Source organism: Strigops habroptila, chromosome 9 (assembly GCF_004027225.2).
Source record: "Strigops habroptila isolate Jane chromosome 9, bStrHab1.2.pri, whole genome shotgun sequence".
NCBI classification, from domain to species: Eukaryota; Metazoa; Chordata; class Aves; order Psittaciformes; family Psittacidae; genus Strigops; species Strigops habroptila.
In genome coordinates this window covers 33,404,281-33,416,412 of record NC_044285.2, presented here as the reverse complement: position 1 = coordinate 33,416,412, position 12,132 = coordinate 33,404,281, and the positions used below count along the sequence as shown (strand labels likewise).

The 12,132-nt window shown below is 41.7% G+C and overlaps 1 protein-coding gene across 2 annotated transcripts in view; it reads left to right on the top strand.

Moving 5' to 3' along the window:
- Window positions 1–12,132, top strand: part of NRK (Nik related kinase) — a 97,751-nt gene that overhangs the window by 49,978 nt on the left and 35,641 nt on the right. Inside the window, exons 11-17 of one of the 2 annotated variants that reach the window (XM_030496812.1) lie at window positions 642–714; window positions 1,124–1,319; window positions 2,169–2,333; window positions 3,028–3,186; window positions 5,922–6,074; window positions 10,351–10,482; window positions 11,305–11,372. In XM_030496812.1, coding sequence (XP_030352672.1) covers window positions 642–714; window positions 1,124–1,319; window positions 2,169–2,333; window positions 3,028–3,186; window positions 5,922–6,074; window positions 10,351–10,482; window positions 11,305–11,372 — 946 coding nt within the window. The remainder of the gene's footprint in view (window positions 1–641; window positions 715–1,123; window positions 1,320–2,168; window positions 2,334–3,027; window positions 3,187–5,921; window positions 6,075–10,350; window positions 10,483–11,304; window positions 11,373–12,132) is intronic. The other variant, XM_030496813.1, reaches the window with a different exon arrangement.

Genomic DNA, 12,132 nt, shown 5'->3' with positions numbered 1-12,132 from the left:
TGCCCTCTTTCACCTCTTCCTCTTCTGTATATTTATAATGGCAGGCCTGTGAAGATCAGCGACTGTGAGGGCAAACTGGGAAATCGCTGTATGGTTAGAAAGTGACTTATGAACTGCTGTGCTAAAACTGGCATTAATTTATTATCCCTGTTTCTTTTTTTTTTTTTAATGATTCACTTTAATACAAAAGGAAACCTGGATTTACTGAAGGCCTCAGCTTAGCCATACAACAGGTATACAATAGCAGAGCAGGGTAATTCAAGTCTTTTATGTCCTATCTAAATTTCTTTCAAAAGACCCCCTTCCGCTGGTGTCATTGTGGGGGTTGGATTTCTCTGTGGGTTTAGCCTAATTTATTTCAGGTGACGGAAATAGGTTAATTTTGCAAAACCAAACCAGTCAGTCAAGAGAAGAGGTGGGAGTGTGCAAAGGAGCTGCCCTAAAACATGATCTGAACTAGATTTTGAATTAATGTACGTGGATATGTTGCCTCCCCTCAGCCTCCCAGTGCAACCTTTGTTTTTTTTTTCTTAAATTCCTGCTGAGCTACATGTAGTGCAGGTTGAGTGCTCAGAAACCAAGATCATATCTTACATAATAAGTATCTTCCTCTGGGGTTTGTTTATTATTCTCTTTTTTAGAAGAAACGGACTATGATTACAGTGGCAGTGAGGAGGAAGATGATGAGCTGAATGAAGATGAAGGAGAACCAAGGTTAATTTTATTACTGGAATAGAATATTTAACTGCCCAAGCTGTTCTCACTGAAGGCAACCCTCCTCAGCCAGAATGGCTTTCTTAACTTGTTCTGCATCCCTTATCTCTTGTATCCCCTCTGTTAGCGTTAACTGGTTTGTAGCTATCAAATGTGACTGCTGAGTATAAGATGTCTGTAATATGCTGCTTCTCAGTTCCCCTGCAATAGGGAGGAAACTCTCAAATGAAGGACCTGATAACCAGCTTCAGGCTGTTCTTTAGCACTATAAATGCGGATGCATAGTCAACATGCTGGAGATTTAGAGGAACACCTTAATTTGCTAACACAGGACATCAAATAATTCCCACTGCACCTTGTGTTCTCTTATGTTCTGTTTAGTCACATAGAAACCTCCCCTTTGTTTCAGCTCCATAGTTAATCTACCAGGGGAGTCAACTCTCCGCCGTGAATTTCTGAGGCTGCAGCAGGAGAACAAAAACCGTTCTGACCCTCATCGCCAGCAGCAGCAGCTGAAGGACCAGGAGAAATACAAGAAGCAGCTGCTGACAGAGCGGCAAAAACGGATCGAGCAACAGAAAGAGCAGAGGAGGAGGCTGGAGGATGTAGGGACTGGCTTGTATTGTTGTTCCATGTCTCATCACAAAAGATGTGTCTGTAGAGAGTAGCTTTGAAAGGCAAGAAGGTTGTGTTAAATTGTCAGCACAACCTGGATTGTAGTCTTTTGCCTTGGGAGAACTGTGTCACTTTTGAACGCAATGATTTTGCATGGTCTCTGTTCTTTTCCTGCTGTCAACCTGCCATGAGCTTTGGGAGCATAAGGCGAAAGGCACTTTGCTTGAGTTTGGTGGTGGAAGCCCAGACAAATGGGATGAGAGATCCCAATTTCTTTCTCGTGTGTATTGCCCAGTTTGAAGTCTGTCTGATCCAGAGTTTTGGCCCCACTTCTGTTTAAGATGTTGCAAGACAGTTGCTGCCTTTTAAACTGTCTGACGCACTCTGGTGTTGGAGGCATTGCTAAATCACCAACCTGTCACTTCTCAGTATCTGACAAAATTCAAGCATTGTGCAAACGCTTGAGCTGGCATTTGTGAAGCATAGTGCTGCTGCAGCAGAACAAGGGGACTCTGGAAAAGCCCTTCTTTCTCAAAATGACGGGAAGACATTTGTCATTAGATTAGCTGCCAGCCAGCACAGAGATCTTGCATGTCTGCCTAAATGAATGGCATATCTGCCCTTGGCTGCCAAAAGGGCAAAGGTTTCACTTCAAGTTTGGCAGTCAATGTGGTGGCAGCTTGTGGCTGGCTGCTTCTGCTGCACACTGTATCGGGTATCCCATATTAGTGACTGCATAGCAGGAAATTAGCCTTGTGATTAATGAACACTGGCATGGGTAATTGGTGAGTGTGAAAGTAAAGTAAAATAAGCAGTGTTGTTCCCTGGCTCTCTTCCAGCATCAGAGACGAGAGCAGGAGCTACGAAGGCAGCAGGAGTGTGAGCAGAGGTGGCCGGAGGGTAAGGCCATTCAGAGGAAAGAGGAGAGGTGTAAAGAAGATAAAAGGGCTGTGGAAGACGAACGGTTCATAGTAGATGGACAGAGGAAATCAGAAAAGAAGCAGGTATGATAAGTGTTTAGCAACAGAAATTCACAGCTTCCTCTTCCTGTACCTGATGTGTTTTTTGGTTCCCTGAGGGTGTTCCCATCCTCCAGGTCACAGACCAGAGAGGGCCTTTTTTAATGCATTTACTGCCTTTTGTTCTCAAATTCAACCTTCTTTCGGGTTAACTTGTTACTGAGTCATCCTTATCTACAGCAATGACACTGCCTCTCCCACTTCTGCCACTGCAGTTTCGCTGTGCTGAAATGATCTGTGTTCCTTTTGGTCTGATTTAAAATATCTTTACCCTGAAGGCTTCCAGCATCAGCTCAACCTAAGCTTAGATCTCCAGTTTCTGTTCTGGTTGTAACCAGGACTGTTTCTTTTTCACAAATAAAAATGGAGCAGAGGTTAATTTTAATGCTCAAGTTCATTGTCAGGTCTGGCACCTTGGCCACAATATTATTCTACTGTTGCAGCAGCAAACTGATCTGTAATCAAACAGAAGTATGGAGTTTTGATCCAAGTCCTCTGGTTTTAGGAAAGGTAAAAAAAAAAAACTTTGTGCTTCCTGTTGCTCAGGGTTGTAGCTGTTCTGTCAGCTCTGCTGGAACTGTGTTTGCTTTGCTCTTCGAAAAGCCAGTATTTCCAGCAGTCAGCTTGGTTGTCCTCCAAGGCATTGCTCTCACTGAGGTTCATCACTCTTTGCTTTCAGAAGGTTGAAGATGTGCAGCACAACAGGAAGGTGCATCGAACTCTCCCCAAAGATCAGACACAGCTGCTGTCTCTCCAGCATGACCACAAGCAGAAGAAGGAGCCTTCCAAGAACTCAAATTCAGCAGTGCATCCTCCATCAAGCAGCACAAGCAAAGAGGTACCAGCTTGGTCAATATATCGTTTAGATGCTTTGCAGTTTATGATGCTTTGATAATGCTGAAGCAGAGAACAGACTGATCTTTAAACCCAAATCTGGAGCTTGACCTCTGTTGTACTGTATACTAGAAGCTAGCATAAAGCTTCTAGTATCCATTAGTGTAGAGGGTAAGAGAACGGAAAGGTTGCCCTCTAACTTTTGCTTGAGTTCAGAGAAGGGTTTGAGTGGTGAATCTTCTGATCAACCAGGTGTCATTCACTTGTCTTCCAAAGAGAAATGAATTAAGGTAATAGTAACTGAGGTTTAATGGATGTCTTTACCTGATGTCAGTAAAAGACAAAATATGTAGGGTTCACAGAATTGACCCAGGCATAGAATGGTGTCATGCCTCTGGAGCACAGATCTCTGCGGCCCAATGGCCCATGGCCTAATGTCTGTGATGAACATTTTGTTAGTGAAATTTGAATGAACTCCTCTTGAAATCAGTATTTGTTTGATGGTGGAGGACTGGGTCTTACTCCATCTGAGGACTAAATTGGGTGTTGACAGAGAAGAAAGCTGCTTTTGCTAAATGCACGACATCAAAGTCTATAGAAATGCTTTGCCTTTGCTGCGCTTCTCAGTGAGTGGGGAGAAAACGTAACTTAATTGAGTTAATTTAACTTTCTGTTCTGCTTCATTGTAGTTAGAAGTCAAAAGAATTGCAGAATGTCAGCTTAAATACTCACTTCTGGTTTTGGCATGTGTTTTGTAAGTGACCCCTTTGTAGCAGAATGAAATGTATTGTGGAATTTAGTGTGCAGTCACTGTTAACTTTTAATTTGGTGGCGAAATTAAATCACTAGTTGCAGACGAAGTGCTGCCTGCCTTTTAGGTTCACAGCATGAGGCTCTTGTCGTTATGGCTACCACAATGTACTCTAGTTTTAAGGACAAATTATTTTACAATATTACTTATTTAATCTCAGAATTTCTTGAAAGTCACAGCTCCTTACCACTAAAATCATAATTAGTGGTACAGGGTTGCATTTTTTGGTTGAAGTTTGAAACTTCATAATTATGTCAGCAGTAGTAATTGTTCACAATAATGTAAAAATGCTTTAAAGGTTTGTCTGTTTTTAACAGCGAATTTGTTCTTGTTGATACTGATCTTTCCCAAGTTTCTTAGCCAAGGAGACATTAGATTCCCTGTTGGGAGAGATCTACACAGGAATAGAGAGAACCTGCTCAAGAGTGAGTTCATCTACGATTTGTGTATTTTTTTTAGGGCTCAGTGGCATTTGCAGCACCAATTGTTGATACACAAAACTCTCCAGAATTATTGTTGCACTGAGGCATTAAAAAACAAATAAACAAAAACAGATCCCTCCAAAGCCTCGAGTTCGATGTTTGGGTCCGCAGACCTTTTTTTGGGCATTCGTTGTCTTTGCCATTGCACTCACCCTGTCGCAGGCAGTCAGGGGGTTTCCCCTGCTGTGTGCAGATGCGAGCTCACCCTGTGCTGTATCTGGTCTCACCAGCACCAGAGCTAATGAGGGAAGAGGCAAGGACTCCTAGCTTGGGCTTGACGCTGCACTAGCTCAGTACCTGGACAGGGGCTGGCATCAGTTCTAGGAGCCCAAATTGTCAGCTGCATGAGTTTGCATCTGGATCATAATATATTGCATGCAAGCACCCTTTGGGCACAGAGGTGGTATGTGAATTATCACATCTAGCTTTTACATTTTCTTTCTTGCTTAAGGTAAAATTTGCCTTCCATTATTAGGAGTTGCAAGTAATGAAACTCTGGCCTCAAGAGTAGTATAACAATCAAGTTCACTGGGGCTAGAGTTTCATGGTATTTGGCTGTGGCTGCTTGTTTTAATAAGGTTTTTTTTCTGTGGTGCTTTTATTTTTTTTATTTTATTTTTTATTGTGTTTTTTAATGTTGGGTTTTTTTTTTCTTCTTCCCCAATTGAGATCTGTGAGGCTAAGTGGAATAGCTTTCCATCTTGTCAGCAGTTTCCTAGGCTGTGTTAAGAATATGCTTACCTACCTGACACCGGCGCAAGCATCCAGATACAGTGAGATACCATTCAGAACACCCACCCAAACACAGATCACTGGGGGGGTTTATGGCATTAATCTTTACTCTGTAAAGCTGTTTCTAGGCTGCTGAATCAGAGGATATGCTAAAGATTTACACTGCAGAATGAGTCGTGTTGAAAATGGAAAGAGTAGTGAAGTCAAAACCATAGGATAAAGATTTTTGTAATGAGCAGTGCTCTCAGGAAATAAAAGGACCTTTAGATCCTGTTGTTCAGTCTTTTCCATAGTGTAAGTAACATACCAAAAGACAGTGTTAAAAGTATTTAAAGTGGAAAGGAACACGCAGTAATGTCAATGTTGTGGAAGGGGTAATAAATGCTTGGCAAAACAGGTGTGTGTTGTCAAAAGTAAGTAAATACAGACAGGTGATTCCTCCCAGCTAAAATCCCAACCTGCAGCCAAGGGGATGGCCTAGAACACAGCAGATGGCAACTTGGGCCCTTTTCCTTGCTGCAGTTTGGAAACTTGATGGAAAAGGAAAGGTTGCAGATGGAGATGCAGTAGTGGTTCATATTGTGCCAGGGCTGACCTGTCCCCCATGGCGGAGGTCCACCAGAGATGATGTGCACTGTGCTGCTGATGGAGAACATCCCGGCTGCAAAGCATGAGGCTCAGTGTGCAACATGCTGCTACTTTTCTCCTTCTCAGGCTGAGGACCAAAAAAAGCTAAGTGACAGCATCCAGCCTTCCCTCCAGTGGGCAGCAGTGCTGGGGCATGAAGCCACGCCACACACCAGGATGGGATCTGGCAGCAGCTCCAGCCCATGCACCCCTGCGCCGCAGAGAGCCATGTTAGTGCAGGTATGGTACTGCTGCCCCAGATGGGCAGGAGAAAGCACGGGTGGTTCCTAAGCAGAACAACGCATCTAAAACCTGATTCTCTTCGCTCCTGGCACAAATGACTAAGGCCTGTGCAAACCAGCTCAGAGGTCTCTTAGTGCCACCATGTGCTGCTAAATTCTATGTGGAATTATACTTAAGACACTGCAGGTCAGGATTAGATAACAGTTATTTTTAAATACTTGATGCCTGATTACTGATTCCATGGTATTACTCTTAGATGTTTCAGAGAAAGCCTAAATGACTGTGCTGTTGCAACTCCTGGATAATCTACTACATCTCTGGGCAATCTTTTCCAGTGTTTCACCACCCTCATTGTAAAAAAATCTCTTCCTTATATCTAGTCTTAATCTACCCTCTTTTAGTTTAAAATCATCATCCTTTGTCCTATCACTACAGGTCCTATTAATAGGTGACAATTAGCATCTTTAAGTCAAAGGCCCCCTGTGCCTCTCCTGTTCAGGTTGCTTTTTGGTGATGATGCAAAAATCACCATAGACAACTGTTGGGAGAAGAAAGGCCCCATTTCACCTGATAGCTTTTACCTGGGAAAATATTTGTGTATCTTTTCACATCCTTTTTCCAGGGCCTGTTTGTCATTTCAAGTCATGAGTATTGTAACTGGGCTGAGTTGATGGCCTGGCTTGTAGCATCGAATCACTGGAGAGCTGTTGCAAGGTCTACAAGAAGGATGTTTGAATCTTAACCTTGGGTAGAGGCTGGCAGCTTCCTTGAGGCAAATATATCAGCCCTGCAGTAGTAGGGGGAGAGTCCGTAGTTAATTGCAGGGCATTTGGGTTTCTGTAGAAGCACAGTGGCTGCACAGAGGATAATCCTGCCCTGTTAAAATGATGCTCTTGGGGTGAAAGAGCTACGTTCTAGGCTGGCTGCATCACATAGGACAAGTCACTGCATTACGTTGCACACTGCCAGTACTTCTCTGTTTGGGTAGTACCTCTCCCAGCTGCCAAGGGGAGTAAAGAATGAAGCAGTATTTACCAATCTCTTTCACATTTGTTGATGGAAACTACACTATAAAAATTTTATGATGTTTAAAGTGATGGTGTTACTTAAGGATAATAGCAGCAAGTGATATATAGCTGTTACCGTGTGATTTCACTCCCTGCTGGTAGCTGCCCTGATACCCACTCACAAGTCAATGCTTCAGCTGATAGAGACCGTGTGGACAGGCAGAAGTCAATCTGTGCTCTCACCTGCTGTGTTAGCATGGAGACCAGATGAACTTAATGGGTAGTTTGTAAATCCTCTGAAGGATTGTGTTTTCTTTTGCTGGTTGGCAGCAGCTGTTGATGCGAATACCGGCATGTTTGGATATGCTGCCTGCATTAACTGTATGAAGTGTTAAGGCAATGAGGCCAGTTAGTCACCTGGAGATTAAAAGACTCACAGCAATACACTTGTAAAGTTCAATACATGTGTGTGCCTTGTCGATTTAAAATAAAAGTGAACTGCAGAGCTAAAATGCAAGCTGAATTCACCACAGATGTTTGTGCTGAAGAACTTCCAGCCAGGTTTGTCTGGGAGGGATCATCTGTCATCACTGCTCCGCTCAGACAAAAATGACTTCTTATTTGAAGTGATTGTATTGCCCAAATCTCTCTTAAAATGTTTTCACTGGAAATCTTAACACAGCCCCTGAGGTGCAGGGAGCATGATTTCTGAGTGTCTTGTATCCTATCTGTCTGGTAAGGGAAAAAAGGCATATTGCCAGATCGGAGTGTACCATTTCTACTTGTCCGCAGCACAGCAGCAGATCTTGCTCTCTGTGGTGGTGTGGAATGAGCTGTTCTGGGCTATCTGCAGAATATCACACCTGAGTTAGCGGAGGAATTTATCTCATATCTGAAATGAACTCCATTTTTTATTGACTCTGTGGCTTTCCTGTAGGATTTGCTAGCTAGATCTCTATTGTCTGGAGTAATGTGGCTGAAATAGAACAAGAAAGCTAACAGTATTAGAAGAACTAGCTGTGCCTATCCATGTGTCATGGATTGACCCAGTATCCCAGAGCAGATCTGCTCATAAGTTTAAGAAAATCCTTTTTCTTATGCTGTTTTGTAACAACAGTTGCACTTACATACCCCCTGTATGTAGACTCGGTTCAAATAAAAATTCAGTTCAAATTAGTGACTTAGACATCCCCCCAAAAGAAATGCAATCTTTGTTAAACTTCTTGCTCCTAAATCTTTTTAAACTAACTCTAGTAATCAGTCTTTTGTACTATATCACCTTGTGTTATAATTTCAGAGAGCAAAGGGTCCTTTTCCTTAGCCCTGTTAGGTGTGCCTTTGTGATTTGAAGACACGTAGTAGGTAACACTTTGTCTGCCAGTGCTTTCTGTGCATGAGAGAAGCTGCTGTTCTCTCAGTATTACTTATAATAAAAACAATTTAAGGCTCAAGGCTCAGTAGTTTAGAATCATTGTTAGGGTTTGGGGTTTTTTTTTTAATACATACCTCCTCTCCCCCCCAATTATTTTATCTGTAAGACTTCAGGGAAACATGAAACACTATAGTTTTGTGAGTTATCTGAGATGTTTTTGGCTTGCTGTGGAATTGCAAAGACCTGTAGGTCCTACAGAAATCATCCCAAAAGCAGATGTCACTTCTTAGCTTCACATGGAACCAGTGTACTGGTTTCTCTCTGACCAAAGAAGGTATGTGGGTACTATCTCCAGAGTTGGAATTCACACAGACTCTTATATCATGATTCAACAAAGCTCATCCATGCTTATAAGCACAAATAGTTTTCTGGTAGTCTGCAGGACTCAAAAGCTGGAATTTAGGAAGAAATGTAAGTACCTTATTGAAAAAGTGGGAAGGAAAAAAAATCTTCTTATATTCTGATAATAATACACTTGCTGTAAAACCCATTTCTATACCCATGATGAATTGTTTCAGGGGAACACTTCGCTGTTGAAATAATTCTGGTTAACTAAAAACTATTATTAGTGACAATCATGCTGGACAAAAAAAGTAGTTTTGATAAAATGAAAGGGCATGGATTATGAGATGTTATAACTGCTGAAAAAGCTATTTTCTGTAAGGGAAGTCAACATAGCATATTGTCCCCAAAAGGCAGAAAAAGCACTTGAATATTTAACTAGGTGAACTTCTCAGGACTGTTTTTTGACAGTTGACTTTGCCGTGCTGGTCTGGGAGGTTGTGGTGGGATGTTTGAACGGATGCTTGGCATCTTTTAACTAGTTTTAGAGTTACTACCTGTCAATATTTAGGTGATTTTGAACATTGTTCCCATTAAGTAATTATAATTAAGTAATTCTAAATTTACTAATTTAGAATTAGTAAATTAATTCCCATTAGTAATTACTAATTCCCAATAGTAATTTTGTAAAGCCATAGGGAGTTCATAATCATATTATATTATTGAAAAGTTGTGTGCAGTTCTCAGATACTGTGTTTTATTTTTTAAGACTGGAGAACTGGAGAATTTTATAGACTTGAGATGATAAGTCAATTTGAGTCGTTCTTTGGCAAAACTGAACTGCATCTGCCTCTGATCCTCATTGCAGGAACTCAACCAGGACACAAGAGTTTGAACTTTGACTCGGACGAAAATTGCTAGCCTCTTTCTTAGGCTTGCAAGTGGTGGGGATGGTGGTCTTGCCATGCGTTTTGGAGAGAAGTGCCTCCCAGAGAGCTCCCTTGCATGGGAGGTCTGACAAGATAAAGCACAAAGTGGTAGAGGTTCAGGCATTTCTCTAATACTTTGTAATTTCTGTAACATCCAATTGGTTCTAGCGTAGGAATCCTTCAAGATCGGCCCAGCTCACACAGCTTTCCTGTGTGTTCAATCTCAGCCTTGTGTCCAAAGGATTTCTCATCTCGGGGAGGATCAGTACATTCAGTTGACATTTTCAGCTCTCTGCCTTTCTTCCCCTTTGAGAGATGCCAGTGTAATAGATCATTAGTGTGTAGAATTTAAGGGATCTTTCTGTCCTTTTTTTTTTTTTCTTTCTTCCTTTAAATACAGAAAGAATCAGAGGACTAATGTTGAGTATTTTAGCTTCAGTTTTACATTGCTTGCTGCTTGTTACCTTGGCATGAAGACTTTGTAAGGAAGCGATTTGATTTTTTTTCTTACCTCCTCTCCTCACCCTCACTGTGATTAGGGCATTTGCTATTCTAATACTCCAATTCGATATCTTTGAAGATACCTTTTAAACACAGGCAATATGTATTTCATTCATTTCAAGTGTGAAAATTTCCGGGCTAGTAAGGATGTGTACCACAGCAGTTCACTGTCAGATATGGTGACGACACCACTCAGCCCTGTGCAGGATGATGTATTCTGGAGCATCAGTCAAAATGAAGAACAACCCCCAAAGGTACGTGAAACTCTAGGTGTTTGGCACTGTTGGTGGTTAATAGCACTCCACTCAGTTCCCCTGCGCTGTGTAGGATCCGTCCTTTGGACTTTATGAAACTCAGTAAAAATCTCATTATTTGTACATTAACTCAGTCTCAGTAATCTAGAAAGCAGATAGGAATTTATAAGCAGGCCAATGTCTTGAGTTTATGTGTATGTATATAATATCAGCAGCATCTGCAAATGCAGATACACTTCTTTTGTTAGACCACTTATTTATACCTGTTTCTGTGAAAAATCTGTCTTGTTGCAGAAAAGCTCATTAGTCTGTGTAGTTCAGGTGATGGGGTATTTCTCTTTTTAACAGAACTACTAAGAACAAGTACAAGCACATTTGTGCAGGAATGTGTATGTGCGTGTGTGTGTGTATTCGTTACTTTGCAGCTGGGGGATGTTTGTGTGTGTCTCTTCCGCCAGCCCTTTGATAGCAACACCGCTAATCCACCACCTAGGGAAAGCTGCATTAAATGACTGCAGATGCGTTTCCTTGTCTGCTTTAAATATTGAGCAAGAATAATGCTGACTGTAAGGAAAGGTGCAAACCTCTTGCAGTCTGCACCCTGATAGATTGCACAGGCTTGGAGCAAATTAGAAGCACCTACTGCTGACTTGCAGCTTCCAGTGTTGATATCATGGAAGACCTCTCCACAGGTCCCACTGAAGCATTATTCATTTATGTTCATTAGTCTTATTTTTGCATTGGTATAGTGTAAGCATTAGGTTTATTAACTGAGTGTAAAATATCAGTAGTGACTTTAAAACATTTTATTAAATCCTTAAGGTTCCAGAAAGGACAACCTCTAAATTTTACAGCAGGGACCAGCCTGGCCATCAGAGATGTCTTTCAAGGTAAGCTCTTCAGTATTTTATGCTTATACTAATGCTGATTTACTGACAGTGGGAAAACTAAAGCAAATTAGTTAAAAATGAAGCCATAACCTCAGTGACAGGAAAACTGACATGGGTTCATACCTCATTTAAGAGCAGTTAAAAATATTTTGTCTTATGTATCCGTTTGTTCACAAAAATAACTAACCAAACTTTGTGATCTTAAACCTGAAGGAAGTGTCTAAGCCAGCTTCCTTTTAACGATTGACATAAGTGATGTAAAGAGAAACAAAATTCTCATAGATCTCCTCATCCTTTACATGCAAGTTAGTCCTGTCATCTGCTGGAAAGCAGTATTTTTAATATACGAGAGCTGTTCCATCTGTAATAATTCTTGCAATGAGTTATTTCATTTGGCTCAGCCTGTTTGGCATGCCTGAGCGTGTTGGATGAAAGTTGTGCATCCGTTTCCTAGTTAACGGGCAGTGTGTTGGGCATTCGTTGAACTTGTGATTTGGTGATGCTTTACTTTCCCTTCACATTAGAGTAAGTGGCTGCTGAAGGTGCAGGTTACTTGAGATTGTAGCCTAGACACTGGCGATGGCAGGTGGGAGTGGTGCTGCTCAGGGCTGCCTGGATGCTCTTGCAGATGCTCTACATCTGCACCGGTGCCATTGGTTTCAAAAGGGAGTTAGATGCCTGGATACTTCAGCAGGTAGGGGTCTGGTGCCAACTCCCTGTATAGGCACTCTCAGCTAGTGAAACTTGCAGCTTTGTTTTA